This window comes from Chrysoperla carnea, chromosome 2 (assembly GCF_905475395.1).
Source record: "Chrysoperla carnea chromosome 2, inChrCarn1.1, whole genome shotgun sequence".
Classification (NCBI taxonomy): Eukaryota; Metazoa; Arthropoda; class Insecta; order Neuroptera; family Chrysopidae; genus Chrysoperla; species Chrysoperla carnea.
The window spans coordinates 78,708,738-78,730,129 of record NC_058338.1 but is presented as its reverse complement, the minus strand read 5'-3'; the positions used below and the strand labels follow the sequence as shown (position 1 = coordinate 78,730,129).

Below are 21,392 nucleotides of genomic sequence, written 5' to 3'. Positions count from 1 at the left end.
CGTAGGACCCATATTGTAAACCATAAGACATGGAAAATAAGTTTGAATGTAAAAAAATACACAACTTTTGTTCATTAGGCCAAAGAGCGCAAATTAGGCCAAACATTTGGTATCCATTTTCTCTAAAACTACATAACATAGGGAGTTGAAAACTTTTAGGTAGCTTCAATTAATGGTCTTGTGAAAGACTTTCGAAAAACAAAATAAAATTCTAGGAATTACTTTCGAAAACAAAACAAAATTGTGTCGGTTTTTAAACTTTACTATTAATTAAAAATAATGCAATAAATACGTCAGGCGGAATCAGGAAAAACAGAGAAAAGGTTCAGAGCACAATAAGGACATTATGTGACTAGCGGCGGATTTAATAAGATTTTATTATGTAGGTAAAGAGGATTAAAAAAAATTAAAAACTATATTTTAACCAGTATATATATATTTATATATATTTCTAATAAATAAAAAATAATAAAACCAACATTCACATCTGCTAATATTAATTAAATTTAGTATCTAAATAATTTATTGCTACACGTATATGGTTACTTTTTTAAATTAAAACATGATCTATAAATTTTTAAATAATAAAAATAATACCTTTGTAGAGTTTATTTCTCGAATAATTTCACATAATTATCACTGGCATTTACAATTAAAATTGGGTATTTGATTTTTTTTGTTTAACTAAATACCATCAACAAGTGAATGATCAAATACTATGTGGTATAATACACTCTACGGAAAAAGATACTTAAGTAAGGAAGTTGTTCTCTGGCATGCCACATAGTATTTGACTAAAGTATAAACAGACATTGACAAAAAATAAGCATTATGACGTTACTTACAAAAACACCGATCAGACCCGCATACATAGGTTGGGGGGCGGGGAGGTTTTAGGAACCACCCTCAATTAAGAATCTCCCATAAATTTGAACTAACAATAACAGTCCTGGAAATTCAGCCATTTCTGAAACGCATTTCCATTGACTAAATAATTGTTCAAGTTGTTCTGAGACTGAGAAAACCAGAAACTGGCCTATGATTTTGATTGAAAGAAGAGAAAAAGCTGGAGAAAAGTTCAGAAAATTTTCAATTTTCAAAACCGTGAGAGAAATCTGCCATGAATACGATATGAAATTGCAGAAGACAAGACTCGCTTTAAAAAAGACACAAAGGTCGAATATACAGACTGATTCACTTGAAGATTATTTCCGGATCACAATCTACATTCTGTATATTGATTTGCTTCTGAGACATTTACAGGATCGATTTTTCGCGCACTCAATATTTGCAATGAAGATACTTTTCCTAAAGTTTCTTGTTTTTATCGACTTAACAATATAATCTAATGAACAAAAGTTTGAGAGCCCTCCTTCGCCCTTGAACCTGCGCGCAGGCCTGACAGGGGCACTAAAAGGTATTTAGAATTTGTTTAAAGTTCTAAAACGATGGCAACATTAACTGACGATTTATGCCGCATAAACGTCATCGTTTATATTTGGCGCAGCACTTGTATTTTGTAAAGAACTTTTCGTCATCTTTTTTTAAAATTTGCAACAGTTTAAATTATTGATAATAATAATTTTATGCCAATAACTGTGTTGGGCAACATCATTGAAAATTACCCTGTGGTCGGGTGCAAAACGATGCAAGAAAAATCGTGGTAGAGAAAGTGATATAATGTAGTCCAAATACCCAATTCATATCAAATTAATAAAAATATATTTGATGGATTATTTCATAAAGAGAAAATTTTATATAAAATTTTTTTTTATCAAAACATAAAACACAGTCTTCGATAAGTAAAAAAAATATTAACTAATTAATTTATATAATTAATTAATCGATTGATAATAATATATATCATATAAAATCTAAAATGATATTTTTTAATAATAATAATAATAATTTTTTCATATAGACCAGTCAAAACTTGCAAAAATACAAATTATCGGGAGAATTTTGTAATAAGAAATTTTTTTTTTGATAGAAAAATAGAAAAGCTAAAAAAATTATGCTTGCCGTTTTAAGAATTTTCATCCCAGAAAAAAGAGAAATTGTAGGTACCATAATTTCAACGTATATTAGGTTAGGTTAGAGCGAATGGTCTGGGTGGGCTCCTTTGACTAAAGGGTCCGTTGTGATACCGAAAAAGTGTTGGTCCATTCCCGGCCACTACTTCATTGGGGGCTTGTTTAAGAACAGCAAGACTTTAAGGTCAACGGACTTCAGTTTGTGGAGGTCGCAAAAAGAAAGGCTGACACAAGTGAGTCCATCACCTCATGGCAAGAGTAGGATAGTGACATAATAGATGAGACATCGTTTCTTCCTCCTCCTCGCTGATTGTACTCAGACCATATTTGTCTTGTAGTAACACAAGCGCGTACCTCTCTTCATCTAAGTAACCTTTTTTAAGATATCCTCATTCAGGAGCAGCTTACATTACGCAAACGGAACTCCCGGATGCCTATTGATCACAGGGATGTATCTTTGTGTCCCACCCATATCAGGTTTACATTCATTTGTTTGTCCAGTCCATTTCCTGTGCCACCTTTGAACCACCACTTATAACCACCAAACATAAAATTTCGAATTTGTATTTGAAAATTTATAAGGGTTTAAGTTTTGAACAGATTTGTTATTTAAACACATTTCTGTAAAATAAAGGGTAGCATTTCGATAATTGTTATATGGGATGGCTATTCTAAAAACGAGAAGCTTAATTTTTTACCCTTTTCTACGATTCTACAAAACAAATTTCTTGTTTCGAAATTTTCCATTTTTTTGTGTTTGCCAATTTTGACTGCTTTATAATATACCTTTATATAATTAAATATTATATAATAATTATTATTTATGATGCACATTTTAAATTTTTATTTTTACATGTTTTTGGTGGATCAGGGAAAGCTTCACGTGCTGGAATAAAACTTAGCATCATTATATGGCGTGCATATGCACGTGTAGATCTGAACAACTTATCGGTACCATGTAAACGATCTAATACACCTAATACACCGAAACATTGATTGAATCTGAAATAGAGAATGTTTATTATTTATTAAATAGAGGAAAATGCCTTCCCTAGCGGTTTAGGCACTACCGTCGAAACGAGTATTGATGGAGTTTAAATGGTGTTTTAGCGGCGGAACGTGGAATTTTATGTGCAGTTGTGATACGAGATTTCTAAGTCCTTTTTACGGGGTTTCCATGGAGTGTGCTGAGTATCCCTGAATAACCCTCCAGAACACCTACAATACTCTGCAACTCCATCAGAAAAACAAAAGCCATGCTCCGTGACTACATCGGAAGAACAGCAGCAAAAATTTGGCGGAGTTCGTGAGAATCATCGAAACCGCTATTGATAAATGGTAAGTAACGTCGTGATCTAAATTTTGACTACTGAAAACGGGTCCACTTCTGTTTTTAATTAAGTACGAATTACTATCGCCAGTTGGGGGGGTTTATCTGACAAGTATTTTCATTTGGTAGCCCAAATTGGAACTACTGGAAACAGGCCCACTTACTGTTTTAATTAGTTCGAATTATTTACGAACTAATTAAAAAAAAAAACAGAGTCAAGTCTAACCAATTGCTTCTCAAAAAATTATCATAACCGCAATTTTTATCTTTTAGGCGACTGAAAAATTCGAGAATCTTTAGGTATTCGAATTGAATGGCATTAATTCTGTACGAAATTACGAATCGAATTTGGAAATACTTAGATTTCGACTTAATTCTTAAGATTTTTTGATTCAAAAGTAGAACTAAAATTGTTGAAAGACAAAAAAAATTATACTCACTTCAAATGGTGAAAATCATGGGCTTCTGGTGATGGGAAAAATGGTAAATGATAACCAGAGTGTGCATTTAATGTTGATAAAATAGCTAATGAAAACCACAGCCATGATGTAGCCACATGTGAGCCCATTACAACAACACCTAAAAATGGTGGCAATAAATTTGAGAATATATGTTCCAATGGATGACAGTATATTGCTGTAACTGCTATGGGCGCAGTCCATTCATGATGCTGTTTATGAATATGTTTATATAAATATCGACTGTGTAAAAATCTGGAAAAATTCAATTCAAAAATTTATTATTAGAAATATGCTGTCTCGTGCAATTCATTGAAATTTTACTGACATTAAGGTCTAAGAGACGGTATATAGGGACGATCTTCACTCATCTGATTACCAGATATTTTTTTATGAAATTTTATTTATTTTTAAACACTCTAATAGTAGTTTTTCTATTGAAAAGTGTTCATGGCTATTTTTATTTAAATTAATTTTAATAATTTTTACCCATGAACGGATTTTTTCAGGCAAGCCTAGACTATTATTTTCGTAATTAAATTATCTTTCTTCTGATACCAATTTCGAATGATTAACAGATCAGTGTAGTTACCTATTCATAGGTATGAACAAATAGATCTACACCGATCTATGAACCAATCGAAATTGATACCAGAAGAAAGATAATTTAATTACGAAAATAATGGTATACTAACCGGGATAATTTACCTCTATTGAAAAAAAGCTTACCGATGTGAATAATAAAATCCTATTTCTTCCATTAATATATGGCAAGCCATTTCAAATAATACCCAATGGAATGTTGGTAAATCCCGTATAGATGGATAGCCTCGCCATTCCATAATCAAATAACTTAAATAAGCTAATGGAATACCAACTAATGTTTGATTTATTAAAACACAACTGATTACCTAAAATTAAGAAAATACACAGATTTTTTTCAGATTTGGAATTCAATTTAGATCGTTCGAAATATAGATGTCGCAGCCAACTATCATAATTAGTCGTTTATTAAACAGATTAGCCTTTTTTACTAAACGGCGCTGTTCAATTAGCGGCCTGAATATATTTAGCCATTCAATTAAACGGACTATGTAAATGACTGGATTCATAACATTTAACTCCTTGCCTAAATTAAATTTAGTTCCAGTCTGCCACTTAGCGCAGAAACCAACACACACTGTCAATATGGCGTCGGCAAGCTACAATATTGTTGGTTTCTCACAGTTTGATTACGTTTATGCAAGAAAAAGTACAATGGGAGAGTGTAGTGACAAAAAGTTGGATCTAAGTGTGGTACTATGGCGACGAAACCTCAGAAAGTTCAATTGCTAGAGATATTGTGGCAAGACAGTCAACTTTTGGTGGCCAGGGATTCAAAAAATGTAGTTGTAGGCCTGCTGCGAATTGGTATCGTAACAATAAGTTTAACTCTCTACCCGTAAATTCCGCACTTAACTAATTTTGAGCTTCAATAACCTTCAGTTTTAGTTTTGCTTTACTACCATACGAATGTTTATTTGAAAAATTCCGAAACCAAGGATTAAATTGTTATCAGTACATGAAAAACTAAAGTTAATATCCGTTTATGAAAGTGAGATGACACGCGATGAAGTCTGTGTCGAATTTAAGGTGCCAAAATCTACTCATTATAGAATAATTCAGAATATAGATAAAATTCAATCACAATGTTCTGATGGACAAGGAAAATTAACACGTGTACGTTTTTCAGAATATTTGGGTCAAGCAACTTCGAAACAAAAAAGTACCGGTAAATGGACCGATGATTAAAGAAAAGGTCCAAGATTTCGCGCGAAGGCTCGTTATTCATAATTTTTGTAGCAGCAATGGTTGGTTAAAAGAGTTTAAAAAAAGAAACGGTATAATTTCCAAAGCAATTTGTAGAGAAAGTAACGCTGTTGATGTTAACAAATGTAGTCAATGGAACCCTCTGTAAATGAGACAGATATTTATGTATATCTGTCTCTGGGTAAGTGAAAGAATACCTCTATAAGTGAGACAAATTTGCAAGTCCACTTAACTAGGTTTCACTTTATTTTAAATTACGAAAATAAATAATTTCTGCCAGATCTTTCATCTTTTTTTTTGCCATATGGTTGGTCACCCTATTGTACGAGTGGCTTAAGCATCAGCCAGCCAGTTCATTAGACGCTACAGCTTAATATAATTCAGCCTGCTACTTGAACGACATTGTTTAATAAAAAGCTTAGGATGTTAACTGAACGGCGGCTGATTAAGTTAATTGGCTCTGACATAGACATAGAATATATCGACATACTTTCAATAGTCGTGATGTATTAACAGGCTCATTAGTACCAGGTTGTATTTTATATCGCCGTAATGCGGATGGCTTATTTGTTATATCTAATAATGTATAAATACCACCAAATAACCAATATACAGTTATTGTTAATATTGTACTGCCAAATACCCATAATGTGACTGGATCCTCACCGATTGTATCTAATATACGATCCCATTGTGATTGCCAAAAATCACCCGATGCACCCCAAAATCTTTGCATATGCCTAGAATAAAGAAAATATTATTATTATTTTCTTCTGTAAGTTTCAAATATTAACTGAAGAAAAAATAACATATTTCGAAAAGTTTTTTTAATAACAACTGAGTATCATTAATATTTTGTTCCGATGTAGCCCAATATTAATAATTTTATTTCTATTTATAATTGCAGATATTTAAAAAACTTAATATCAATATATTTAGGAAAACGACCAGATATTTGAGGCTAATTTTAGTAAGTCGTGTGAAGTTATGATTAATAAATTTTTTAAGACAAGTACAATTTACAAAATTTAATTTTTTTCTTGCAGCTCTCTCCAAACTGAACCGACAAATTGTTTAAAGTGAATAAATCATGCCTACTCTATTTCTTGTTTAGCAAACTTTAGTTATAGTCACGCCTAGTAAATTTTTTTGCTTATTTATCGACAGTAAAACTACCCACTTAGATTTTTTTGAACCATTGTTCCGCAAGCTTGACCAAACATCTAACAGAAATACTTATGAGAATCTATCGTCTACAACAGTGATTCCCAGAGTGGTTCATATGGACCCCCAGTGGTGCACGATGACCTACAAGGGGTCCGTATACGTAAAAAAGAATTGGAGTCTTGGGATGTAAACGGGGGAAGTACTTAATTTTATTTTGGTTTACAAAAAACAAATTTGACACCTCACTATACAGTTAGAAATGAGTCCAAACACATATTTTGAAGTTAATGAATTTGTAATATTAGCTAAGTATTGGAGCCATACAAAACCAAAAAAATGGCAAGTGGTCCACGAGGGAAAAATTATGGAATATCTCTGTTCTAAACGGATGAGCTGATTTGTTTGGAAGGTAATTTAATCAGCGGGATTCTTAACTATGTTTCAAGAAAACCGGTTCAGTTTGGATAAAGCTACAAGGAAAAATCCACATTTGTTGAAAATTTTTTAATTTAATAAATTTTACTTGTTAAGGAACAACTTAACGAATTTCTGTCAACAATCTAGATAAGTATGAATGAGTTACAGTAATTATTATTTTAGACGCTCATTTAGAGGTTCTTTCACTAAAATGATCCTTCAACGAGGAAAAACGAAAGACCTAATTTGACCTTTTGGAGTTGAACTTTGTCAAAAAAGTTTGGGAACCTCTGTTCTGAACGGATGAACTGATTTTAATTTTTTTTGTTTGAAACGTAATTTAATGGAGATGATTTTATTATAAGGGTCACCAAATAAGCTCCTAATTTGGGAGAAAGTTATTATAGAAAAGTTTCGGCTATAATTTGTTCCCTTACAAAATGTTTAACTAAAAAATCATGCGCACTCTAGCTTTTTAGAATTTTAATAAAATACTAACCACACCTAGTAAATTTTGTTGCTATTTTGTTAACAGTAAAAGTGGATTAATCGGTTTTTATAACATTTTTTCTACAGAACTGACAAAAAAAATTCAATTTTTACAAACCATGTTATTGTATTTCTGGCTGCAGTGAATGCAATCAATGCTGAACTTATAACAAATAATACACTATGCAAAGATGATAATAATGTTGGATTTACACGATCATTTTCATTTGTTGAATTTCCGTTGCCTGGTTCATCCAGTTCAAATTCTTCATTCAGGTTTTCATTTTTATTTTGTTGTTTATGTATTGGTGTTAATTCACCAGACGATGATGAAGATGATTGCTCATCCGATGATTCTTCTTTCATCATTGCTGAAATCAAGAAATTTTTAATTAACATTGGATTGTTCGTCCAAATAATGTATAATTTCAAGCTATTAAGTGGGCAATGTAAGTTTAGTAACAGGGACGATGGACCTAGGAGACACATGTTCTAATTATTTAATCTATTTCTTGGTGGCAAGGCTGAATTAATCATTAGGCTAGGTAGAAAATTGTCTATAGGCTCCATGTTGAGGGTAAGAAAGGAAAAACAAGTTTTTAAACCATGAATATATGAAATATATCAAGGTATACTAAGTTTAGTCTCAAGTTTATAACGCTTAAAAATATTGATACTACGAAAAAAATTTTGGTAAAGGTGTTCATAAAATCAATTTTCGGTTGTCCGTCTGTAAATACGATAACTTAAGACGTAAAAAGTGAGGTGGACTTCGTAAATGAGCAATATAGCTCAATTGAGTCTTGTAAACCGTTAGAGATAGAACAAAAGTTTAAATGTAAAAAATGTTCCTTAGAAAAAATTATAAATATAAAATTCTTATAAGAAATAACTTTTGTTTGAAACATTTTTTCGTAAACAACACTGCACCCATCACTACCCGCGAGGGCACAATTTAGTTTTAAAACATTATATAGTATGTATACAGGTATTGTATATATTTTAAATTTATACGTTACATATATTATGTATGTGTTTGTTTGCTTATAACATATACTATATCCACTCTAAGGAAGTGAGAAGAAATATACTCTTATTACTTTGTGTGTAAGAGTGGTTATTTTTCTTCACTTACATGGCGTAAAAAAACAAATGATTGCGTAATCAACACTGTCTACACATGGTATTTCAACAATTAACTCAGTCAATTGTTTTTCACTTGTTTACATTTAATTTCCTTCGAATTTATTAAGTTTACGGAGAAATGATTCGAACCAAAGTTGTTAGCCTCCTAAAATTTTGTCTATCTTTTACCAGCTGCGAACTAGGATCACCCCCTCAATGTTTCGAGAAGTCGAGAGATAGAGAAATAAATCTAATTAAATCACCGACTCTTAATACCTACTGAACCATATTTTTGAACGATAAAAAAACAATGGGAATCGATCTGTCCATATTGAAGAGAATACTAAGGGAAAATTATATATCAAACTAGCTGTTACCCGCCCGCTTTGCGTGGCGTAAAATATACCCGCTTTGCTGGGCAACATTCCCACTTGCACCCCTCCCTCCACCATTTCCTTGCGTTGGATAACAGTTTTGTAATGTACACGTCATGCTCTTTTATTTGATACCCCACTTAGGTATATTTGTAAATATTCCATATTTCCTTCCCACTTTCTCGCTACACCTTTCTACCCTCCGAAGGTTAAAAAAATTTCTAAATGTAATTTAAAACATTCTGACCAAGTTTTGAACTATTAAAAGCCATAATTTAAAAATATGAATTTTTTATTCATGAACACCCCTGCAACCCCCCTTGTGGGTGGAATTTCGTAAAATCCGTTCTTAGCTGACCTCTACTTGGCAAAAGGAATATTCCTGCCAAATTTCAAGTCTCTAGGTCTTATAGTTCCAGAGATATCGTGATGAGTGACTATCTATATAGATCTATAGAAAGTCTCCTATATATATATCAAATATCAAAAGTTAGGTATCAAACAAAATAATTTGAATGCGAGAACACGTGATATTAACACCATAAGTTTGTAAAATTACAGCGACATGAAAGTGTATTCGTGGTGGAATTTTTAAAATAACCGCAAATTAAAAATTAATAGCACAATAAAATAAAATATTATAAGAAAAAAAGTATTGCATTGCATCTTTGAAATTTAGCAGTCATTTATTAGGCTGTAAAAACATTCGTACCGAAAAATCGAAAATACGAAATTGTTACAACTAAACAAACAACCAACCCTTTGATGAAATTTCAAAGATGCAACATTTTTTTCCTTATTACCATGATTTTTAAAATAATTTTACTGTACAACATAATAATAAACAAAAATAAAATGAATTTTTACCTTTCTTGGAAAATTTTTTTTTTCTATTAGAAACCATCTTTTTTTTTATAAGTATAAAATATTAAATAATTAATTCGAGTGAATTATGAATGTATGAAATTCAGATAATTTTATTTTATTGAATATTTTTAAAAGAATGAAAATGTTTTTTATTTAAATAACATTTTTTAAACGGTCCTACTTATGATAAAATTATTTATCATGATAATAAAAATCCTGTAAAAAATTCCACAAAAGCTTTTATTTTTATACCATGCATATATGTAATATGCAAGGTATATTAAGTTTAGTCCCAAGTTTGTAACGCTTAAAACTATTGATGCTAAACAAAAAATTTTGGTATAGGTCTTCATAAAATCACCTTATTAGTCCATTTCCGGTTGTCTGTCTGTCGTCTGTCGTGTCTGCCATCACGATTACTCAAAAACGAAAAGAGATATCAAGCTGAAATTTTTATAGCGTACTGAAGACTTAAAAAGTGAGGTCAAGTTCGTAAATGAGCAACATAGGTCATTTGAGTCTTGGGTCCGTAGGAACCATCTTGTAAACCGTTACAGATAGAAGAAAAGTTTAAATGTAAAAAATATTCCTTATACCAAAATTAACCAACTTTTGTTTGAAACATTTTTTCGTAAATATCACTGTTTACCCGTTAGGGTGCAAATTAGGCGTAAATTGTATAGTATGTAATTATGGGAATATCAGTTATGTATGTGTAACATGTATGTATGTGTAATGTTACAGAATAATAAACACAGTCTATACATGGTATTTCAACAATTAACTCAGTTAATTGTTTGTTTTCACTTGTTTTATTTATTGTTATAATATTAGAAAAATTGTCGGTTCAATTAAAAAAAAATTATATATGAAAAAATTGTTTGATTCCATTAATGGTGTCGACGGTGGTTGTAATGAAATTGGGCTAACTATATAAATCAATAATTTGAAGCTATACGTGGATTTGCAAACTTTGATACATTAATAAATCATTAAAAAAAATTTTTTTTGGAACAGTTTTTACCAGGAGCTTCTTGTAAAACTGTTCGAAAAATCCCTCGAGAATCATTTTCATTGATCGCTTCATGAACGTGTGGAACGTAAAAACTTGTACACAACTTTCGAAATACTCTTTTTACGATAAATATCTAATAGAGAAATTGCATTAATTTTTTTTACTACAAATTCATATATAAATGAAATAATTCATCTAAAGCATATTTAAGTAGGTTTTTTCAAAATTAATAATTCCATCTTATTAATAATTATTAATAAAAAAAAGAGTTATATTTTTAATAAAGAAAACGGTAGTGACGTATTTACACCCGCGGAGGCTGTGAGGCAATCGGAATCACGCTAATTTACATTTATCGGTTTGTTTCTATAGAAAATTACGTTCAATTAATCCCCGAACTAAAAAAGGGATGTTGTAAGTTTGACCGCTACGTGTGTGTGTATTTCTGTCTGTGGATTTTGATTTTTTGGTATTGCTTGAAAGGTAATTTAATGGAGAGTGTTCTTAGCTATGTTCTAGGCATGAGTTATTGTTGCAAATGTTTATATTCGTTAATAAACTATAAATTTTGAATTCAATGAAACGATCGATCAATGTTATACAAAAATCGTATACAGCTTCGAAATGCAAAGCCTAAAATTTTTGGAGCTGGGTATGTTAGTTATAAACAAATTTTCTCATTGGTTACAGTTACAGTTATTACAGTTACAATAATTTCTATCATTTTTTGCAAATAGAGAATAAAAGCTGAAATTGCGTTTCAACCAAAAAAGAAAAAGCAAAACGCTTTTTTATGATTAATTTTTATTATTTTGCTTCGAGGCTGTAACAAAGTCTGGCAATAGTCTACTAAAGAAATCGAAACAAATAAAATTTGTTGTGTCGTCGCAATGTGTTATAAAATTATGAATTAATTTAAGGTACCTCATAATGATCGAATTGGCACAAAATAATTATAAGGACAGAAAATTTTGAAAAAAAAATTACGAACGAATCTACTTAGCGAAAAAAGCTGAAATTTGGTACATAAAAAGTAAAGACTCAATCACAATCATGGAAGAGATAGAATAAGACTTTAAATTAGAAAGTTTATCCTCATAAAAAACTAACATTTTTTTATTTAAACCATTTTTTATAAAATCGTTACCTTTGGGAGGAAATGCGACATAAAAATATGTCATTATGGCATTTTATTGAAAGAAAACACGCTTACTACGGGAAAATGCATTAGCCAAGAGTTGTCAAGGGCAAATAGAGTACATTCGCCTGTGTCCATGACTTTATCCTACAATTATCGATAAACTTTAAGCGTATTTTCTCTCGATTAACTGCAATAATGGCATATTTTTAAGTCCCATTTTTTTAGGTCGCAGTTGACTGCAAAACATGCTATTAGCCATGTTAGATTAAAATGATTCACCCTGTATAAGAAGCCTTCATAGAAATATTGAACCCTAATATTATTTATCTTGATTGAATTACTAACCGCTACCAAGTTGAGACTAAAAGATAATGAATAATTGAAAAATAATACTTACTGATATTTAAATGATGAAACTTCACTGAATATTATATGAAAAATAGCGAACCAAAAGGTCTATGATATTTAGTAAATTTATTTGAGTGATTTGGCTCATATGATTGAATACCAAACCACTTAAAACAAACCACCATTAAAAATATTCAAAATAATTGATGATATCTGAAACAAATATACAAACAATTTTTACATATGAACAAGTCATCATAATTCAAGGTTAAATTGTAAATATAATTTTTTTTAATTTTAGCAAAGGGAATATCATATTTTTAATACTCAGAGCAGTGTTTTTTAAAGTGTGGGGTCGCGACCCCTCGGGAAGTCGCAGACTATCGTGAAGAGCTCGTTGAGTAAATCTACCGATACTTGATAATATATTCAAAAAATTTTTGGGAAATAGTTCATTTAAAAAAGAAAATCAAGACTTTCTGTACGCGGTTTTTATCTCTACATTGTTTTCTTTGGTGACGTTTTCTTGAATATCCGTGCTTCTATTGATCGGATTGAGGCGAATAAAAAAAAAAAGATTGTTTGTTATGAATTTTCTGCATCGACCTTGCCTGCTATCGAATCCTAAACATAGCAAAATAACCTCAAAATCTCAAGAAAATCGCATCAACTTCATATTTTCGAAAAATAAAGGAATTGAGTTGAAATTCTGCAAAAAAAATAAAGTAAATTATGATCATAAAAAAGTGTTCAAAGATGGCGCAGTGAAATGTCAAAGACAAATATAATTTTTATTTTTGAATATATCTTTATAAATTATAGCTCATGTGTTAGTCTAATGTATGAGTTATATTATTGTAAAGTTTCATTCAAATCCATTCAGTAGTTCTTACATAAAAAGCGTAGCAAACAAACAAACAAACAACCTTACTTTCCCATTTATAATACAGTATATCGCATTTAAGATGAAGACTCCCTCATATTTTCGTTACCTATAGGAATATCGATTTGAAATTTTGTACATTCGTGCAGGGTGATGAGTCACACATTTTTAGATACTAAATCGAAATCAGAACCTTAAACTCAATCTACGACAAATTAACAATAGCCGATTCTAAATATTTTGCTTAGCGCCAGAGATGGTTAGAGATAATAATTATTACAAGTTTATTGAAAAATTTGAATACATAACACTATTAAATTATCATTTTATCCAGTTTTTACATTCCATAGCACACTAAATATAAAATTTTAAAATAACTAGCTTTAATAACTAGCGTTCTATGGAATGTAAAAACTGAACAAATTGATAATTAAATTGAGTTATGTATTCAAATATTTCAATTAACTTGTAAAAATAATGACTGTGGGTCAAAAATATAAGTGTAAACAAACAATTGAGTGAGCAAATTGTTGAAATACCATATAGACAGTCTTGATGACGCAATCGTTTGTTTTTTTACGTCACGTAATTAAAGAAAGATATCCACACACATAACTGATATTCCCGTATAATACATACTATAAAATTTTCATCTAATGTTCGACCCCGCGGGTAAACAGTGATGTTTACGAAAAAAATGTTTAAAACAAAAGTTCTTTATTTCTTTATAAAAAAATATTTTTCACATTTAAACCTTTGTTCTATCTCTAACGGTTTTCAAGATGGGTCCTACGGATACAAGACCCGATTGGCCTTTGTCGCTCATTTACGGACTCGATCTCACTTTTTACGTCCTGAGAACGCGATTAAAATTTCAGCTCGATAATCTTCTTTCGTTTTTGAGCTATCGTGTTGTCAGACAGGCGGAAAACCGAAAATGAATTAATTCGCTGAATATATGAACACCTGTACCAACATTTTGTTCGTAGCATCAATATTTTTAAGCGTTACAAACTTGGGACTAAACTTAGTATACCTTGATATATTTCATATATATATATACATGGTATAAAAATTTTTGTGTGAAAATCGATATATGGGGTATAAAAAAATATTATAAGCAACTTTTTCAAACAGTTTTTTTCGATATCTCTAATCCTCTCTGACGACTAAATATAAAGAATCGGCCTTATTTGTCAATTTGTTGTTAAAGTTCTGATATCGGTTAAGTATCTTAAAAAATGTGACCCAAAACCTTGCATGACTGTGCAAAATTTCAAATCAATATTCTTACAAATAACAAATATATATGAGTTGCATTATTTTTAAAATTTATTTTCGGTTTTAAAAAAAAAAAAATTTTTGAAAAATTGTTTACAAAAAGAAATAAAAAATTTTAAAAATTTTGATATAATTGATTAGATTACCTGTCTGTATATAACCCGGTCAATTTAAACAAAAAATGAGAGTGAAGTTACATAATGTCCCAACAAGCTGAATTTTTGTGAAGTTGTTCAAAACATAATTATAAACAATGTCTGGAAGTTCCCCATCATTCCCCTGTAAGGAAAAAATTTAATTCAAGGTCAAAGGTCAAAAAAATGAGTTTTTCGCGATTTTCAGCAAAACGGTACGTTTTATCATAAAAGTACCTCAGACAAAAATTGTAGATTATAAAATTATCTATAAAAAATGTATCAATACTTTTATATATATATATATATATATATATATATATTATATAAAATTTTACAACTCTCATGCATATTATGACGATAACAACTTTTATAACTTTTAGAATCGTTATATCTCAGAAACGGTGGCTCGTAAGAAAAAAAGTATTGATACATTTTTTATAGATAATTTTATAATCTACAATTTTTGTCTGAGGTACTTTTATGATAAAAATTTTTTAAGTTTAAATATTTTCATTGTAACTTATTCTTACAATAATAAATGAAATACCGTTAGTCTTGTATTGATTATTGAAACAGCAATAGAGCAATTCAATTTGACAAATACAACTATTGTTGTTGGTGAAGATGTTGACTTACTTGTATTACTCACTGCTCGAACGCCAACTGAAAAAACTATTTTTTTCTTAAAACCAGGAAAAGCTCAGCATCAATCAGATATATATTCATCAAAAAGTTTATTTACTTTTGTAAAGTGTAAAGATCATGTACTATTTTTACACGCAATAACTGGCTGTGATACGACATCTGCATTTTACAGGAGGGGTAAAACAGCAGTTTTCAAAATGTTTGAAAAACAAGACTTAATTCAATGTGCTGAAGTTTTTAAAAAAAGTGATTCAACTCAACAAGAAGTTATTACCAACGGCATCCGCTTTCTTCTTTCTATGTACGGAGCTCCTAAAAAAACTACCTGTTTAGATAAACATCGATATGCATGTTTCGTTAAAAATACTAAAAATAAAAAACAAGTTCAATTAGCTTGTCTTCCTCCAACCTCAGTTGCTGCTCACCAACATCTTCTTCGAGTATATTACCAAGTTCAAGTGTGGCTTGGTTATCAGCTAGACCCTACAGACTGGGGTTGGAAGTTGGTCAACAATATATTAGAGCCAGTTCAAACTTTAATTCCACCTGCGCCGGAAAAACTGCTGAACACTATTTTTTGCAACTGCAAAAAGGGATGCAGTGCTAAATGTGGTTGCAAAAAAGTCGGACTGTCTTGTTCTTTGGCGTGCACAAATTGTCAAGGCCGGTCGTGCTCTAATATTGAATCACAAACAATGGAGGATTCGTTTGACTCCGACGAAGTATCATGCGATACATCGCTATTGACGCAATTTACTTGCATCCAAAATGAAGATGAAGAAGAAGCAGGAGAAGAAGAACAAGAAGAAGATCAAGAAGAAGAACAAGAATTTGAAACTTACGAATAAGACGAATAAACTTCAACACTTTTTTTTTCATTTACATCGCTTTTATCTTTCCCAATCTTTGAAAATTTCCGTTATTTTGCAATAGTTTTACATTAAACAGGATCACAACTGACCCGTGGAGTAGGCCTACTGGGGAAACCACGTTAACAAAAACGCGCTAAGTACACTACCTCATAGGTGGCGTGGAAACGTGTGCATATTATGATGATAACAACTTTTATAACTTTTAGAATCGTTATATCTCAGAAACGGTGGCTCGTAAGAAAAAAGTATTGATACATTTTTTATAGATAATTTTGTGATCTACAATTTTTGTCTGAGGTACTTTTGTGATAAAACGTACCGTTTTGCTGAAAATCGCGAAAAACATTTTTTTGACCTTTGACCTTGAATTAAATTTTTTCCTTACAGGGGAATGATGGGGAACTTCTAGACATTGTTTGTAATTATGTTTTGAACAACTTCACAGAAATTCAGCTTGTTGGGACTTTATGTAACTTCGAATGTTTAAATTGACCGGGTTAATAGTAATAATAAATATCTATGGATTAAATAAAATTTTACCAAATTCTTATTACAATTGAATTGGAACAAAACAATAATATATATGTAATATATATCAAGGTATACTGAGTGTAGTCCCAAGTTTGTATCGCTAAAAAATATTGATGTTACGAACAAAATTTGGGTATAGTTGTTCATAAAATCATCTAATTAGAACGAAAAAAAGTACTAAGCTGAAATTTTTACAGCGTACTCAGGACGTTAAAAGTGAGGATGTTCGTAAAAGAGCAACATAGGTCAATTGGGTCTTGGGTTCGTAGGATCCATCTTGTAAATGTAACAAAACGTTCTTTTTAAAAAATAAACAACTTTTGTTTGAATTATTTTTTCGTAAACATCACTGTTTACCCGTGAGGGCGTAAATTAGGCGCAAATTGTATAATATGTATTATTATATGGGAATATCAGTTATGAATATTTGACATGTATAGGTATATGTGTAATGTGATAATCAACATTGTCTATACATGGTATTTCAACAATTAACTCCGTTAATTGTTTGTTTTCAGTTGTTTTTATTGAAAATAAGTATTATAAAAGATAAAAATCAAAAAACATAAAAATACTTTTGTCAATTGTAAAAACGTATTATCAGAGAATTATTACATCCCCAAGGCCCGAAGACGTAAAAGCAAATTTTATAAATAAATAGAAATACACTCGACACAAAAACGCGACACTTTTTGTTTTGTTAAAATTAGTCTAGTCAACAAGTTCAAATGGATGAAATATAGAAATAATGGTCGTAAAAATACGTATGATGGCTTGTTGGATTCGGAATGATGTCTAGAAAAATGTGCCAGAAGCATAAAAAACTGTAAAAGTTATAAACAATTAAAGATGAAAAAAAGGTATTTCGTTTTACGCCAATACTTTCTAAAATAATAATATTTAAGAAATTTTAATTTAACGCTGAAAATAAATCTTTTTTCGTCATTTTTAGATTGTTGTTATATCGTCAAAAACGAGTATCTCACTAAATTATACTAAATAATTATACCATGCATATATGTAATATGCAAGGTATATTAAGTTTAGTACCAAGTTTTTATACCATGCATATATGTAATATGCATGGTATATTAACAGGTTGGCTGATAAGTCCCCGGTCTGACACATAAATGGCGTCGCTAGTATTAAATGCATATTATTTTTATATAGTACCAACCTTCAAATGATTCGTGTCAAAATTTGACGTCTGTAAGTCAATTAGTTTGTGAGATAGAGCGTCTTTTGTGAAGCAACTTTTGTTATTGTGAAAAAAATGGAAAAAATGGAATTTCGTGTTTTGATAAAATACTGTTTTCTGAAGGGAAAAAATACAGAGTCCGGAAACTCATTATCAAGCCAAGTTTTTGCTTCCACTGTATTTTTTCCCTTCAGAAAACAGTATTTTATCAAAACACGAAATTCCTTTTTTTCCATTTTTTTCACAATAACAAAAGTTGCTTCACAAAAGACGCTCTATCTCACAAACTAATTGACTTACAGACGTCAAATTTTGACACGAATCATTTGAAGGTTGGTACTATATAAAAATAATATGCATTTAATACTAGCGACGCCATTTATGTGTCAGACCGGGGACTTATCAGCCAACCTATTAAGTTTAGTCCCAAGTTTGTAACGCTTAAAAATATTGATGCTAAGCAAAAAATTTTCAAAAGACCTCTTTTTAACGTTAAATTAAAATTATAAATAATAGAGATATAATTCCGGTAGCTTAAGTTTTTTTATTGGAAATTTTCTTCTATTTAAGAATCTCCTAAAAATTAACATTTTATGAAATATGTGCGAAAAACGAATTATCTTTTTTTTTCTTCTTTAATTGTTTATAACTTTTGCAATTTTTCCGCAGCTATCAAAAAACGGTTCTGGCATATTTTTCTAGACATCATTCCGAATCCAACGAGCCATCACACATATTTTTACATAGACTGAGTGTCAAACGATTTTAAGCGTGCCAACATCTGAGGTAATTTCTTAGGTCAAATCTATTGTAGGTTCGTAAGGAAAAATGTAAAGTGATACGTGATAAGTATCTTTTTTAAGTCAAAAAGCGAAAAAGTTCAATGAAATCACGATGTTTTATGTAAAACATTTTGTGATATGCAATTTTTTTTGGTAAATGTCCCTATATTCTATGTATATTTTTTTGATAAATGTTCTGACCCAGACAATTACCTCTAATGTTGGCACGCTTCTCACTGTACGGAAAGATAGGAGATGTTTAGTCTATATATCTTAAAGTCAATGCTAAAAACATAGGCTAAAAGACTTTTGTATTCTAGATACTTAATTTCGCTACTAGAATGCATAAAAAATGTCGGACAGAAATGTAATTTAACCTTTTCATTAGTTTCTAGCAAAGCCTATTAACATTTGTGCGAGGTGGCGCTTATTCTGATTTTGCACAACGCGAATAGCTAGGTCTAGCTAGTAGTGCATAAAAATATTACTATTTTAGATATTTCAATCATTGATATAAATATATTTCAATAATAAATTAGGTAATTAGAAAGTAGACAAAAAGGACAGGAAATACCTTATTACCATTTTAAATTACGAATATATTAAAACATGAAAATCATCATACATGGAATTGTTTTAAATATACTGCGTCTCATGCTCTGTCACATTTTAATACTCCAGTAAACGAGGCTTAAATCTCTAAATTCTTTCCTATAGCTCAGATTGAACTGAAAATTTGGGATTAAGCTTTTTTCACTCTCTAGATCAAAAGTTATATGGTACTAAGTGGTGCTTTTGCACAGCACAGGGGGTGATAACCACCCCTTCTAAGCAAAAAGTGTCATTTAAGTATATTTCGAATAGTCAATACTTTCCGAGTTTCCGAGCGGATAAAGTATTTAACGTTAAATAACTGAAAAATTGGACGTTTTAAAAAAAAAAATTATTTTATAGACTTTTTAAAGTACTATAAAAAAACCTTGAAAATGAAAAAAGGTTCAAGTCATTTGCACGAAAATTCACGGAGTTATTATGAAAAGTAAGTTTCTCGTACTTTTTTTAATGTTTTCTTCAGCACAAAAACTGATGAATTTACCACTGGACATAAAATTAATGCTTGCCACTTTCCGATTTACTTTATTTAGGTACTGACAACATGTTCAAAAAGTTTTAACAGTTTCGGTTATATAGTTTTCAAAATATTGCCTTTTGAATGCAAAAAAAAAATTTGGAAACGAAAAAGTTGTTTTTGTCGTTAAATAACTAACATCAGTTTTTGTGATGAATAAAACATATAAAAAAGTAAATAAGAAATTTACTTTTCATTATAACTCCGTTAATTTTCCTGCAAATGACTTGAAAATTTTTTAATTGTCATCACGATTACTCAAAAACGTAAATGAGCAACATAGATCAATGGGTCTTGCGTCCGTAGAACCCATCTTGTAAACCGTTAGAGCTAGAACCAAAGTTTAAATATAAAAAATGTTCCTTATAGAAACATAAACCACTTTTGTTTGAAACATTTTTTCGCAAACATTTCCGTTTACCCGTGAGAGCGCATATTATGCGCAAATTATAGTATTATATGAGTATATCAGTTATATGTGTGTCACATGTATGTATGTGTAATGTGACAGAGTAATCAACACTGTCTGTACATGGTATTTCAACAATTAACTCAGTTAATTGTTTGTTTTCACTTGTTTATTGGAAATTTAAAAAAAAATGTTTATATATTCTTGCTTACTCGAATATATATGAGTCAGTCGGTTTCGAGAGATCCGGAGTCAGTAAATATATTGCATATTTAAGTCCGCCGGGAAATACTTACAATTAACAAAGCTCCAGTACAATTAAAGTTTCTGACCTAAAAAATTAGCGTCTGGGGGATTAAGTCCATTTAGCCTTGCATTTACAGCTTTTCTGGCGAAGCCCCCACCCCACCTTAGAAATTGGTTAATAAATTAATACAGCCCGTTTAAATTGAGCAGGGGGAAAATGAAATATTTTGAATGTATTATTTAGGATATATGATTTAGAATGTTTCAACTCATCCATTCGAGTCATTTTTCTGGAAATGGAATACAGCGCATCATTTTAACAAAAAAAAGACATTTTATTTCTTTGAATAAATTTTTACCAGGAGGAATTGGGCTCCCTATAAGCACATCATTAATGTTTATTTGAAGAAAAAAAAATTCACCTGTTGATAATTTTCTATTCACAAACGTAGGAATGAATTTAATTAAACTAATTATAGCTTTAAATGATAAGCTTCTAATAAACAATAATATTATGTATTACCTTTTATTAATAAATAAGAATGATTAAAATCAACAATAATAAGTAATTATTCATACATTTCACGTAGTAAAAATTGAATAACATATCACAAACAAAACAATCATAAAAAAATCTTTGAATAAGACTTGATTAATTTAATAATAACAATGTTATGACGTAAAACTTGTCTATAAACAACCTTTT

The 21,392-nt window shown here is 30.4% G+C and overlaps 1 protein-coding gene across 3 annotated transcripts; it reads right to left on the bottom strand.

Annotated features, from left to right (window-relative positions):
- Positions 1-1,937: 1,937 nt before the first annotated feature.
- Positions 1,938-12,786, bottom strand: LOC123292379 (fatty acid hydroxylase domain-containing protein 2). Of its 3 annotated transcripts, none has more exons than XM_044873011.1 (6): positions 10,070-10,171; positions 7,822-8,074; positions 6,121-6,370; positions 4,551-4,732; positions 3,804-4,076; positions 1,938-3,035 (listed from the first exon to the last, which is right to left on the bottom strand). In XM_044873011.1, the coding sequence occupies exons 1-6, from the start codon at positions 10,104-10,106 to the stop codon at positions 2,855-2,857; spliced, it is 1,176 nt and encodes a 391-aa protein (XP_044728946.1). In that variant the 5' UTR covers positions 10,107-10,171; the 3' UTR covers positions 1,938-2,854. The 3 variants fall into 3 exon arrangements, with proteins under 3 accessions (XP_044728946.1, XP_044728948.1, XP_044728947.1); XM_044873012.1 differs by lacking the exon at positions 10,070-10,171 and adding an exon at positions 12,623-12,786 and having other exon boundaries at positions 1,939-3,035; XM_044873013.1 differs by lacking the exons at positions 7,822-8,074; positions 10,070-10,171 and adding an exon at positions 9,472-9,502 and having other exon boundaries at positions 6,121-6,380.
- Between the last annotated feature and the right edge of the window lie 8,606 nt (positions 12,787-21,392).

Coding starts and splice junctions, on each gene's coding strand:
- LOC123292379 (XM_044873011.1), bottom strand. CDS start 10,106: ATGGTTTCTAATAGAAAAAAAAAATTTTCCAAGAAAG. Junction 4,077..4,550: donor GGATTTTATTATTCACATCG/GTAAGCTTTTTT, acceptor GAATTTTTCCAG/ATTTTTACACAGTCGATATT. Junction 3,036..3,803: donor CATGATTTTCACCATTTGAA/GTGAGTATAATT, acceptor TCTCTATTTCAG/ATTCAATCAATGTTTCGGTG.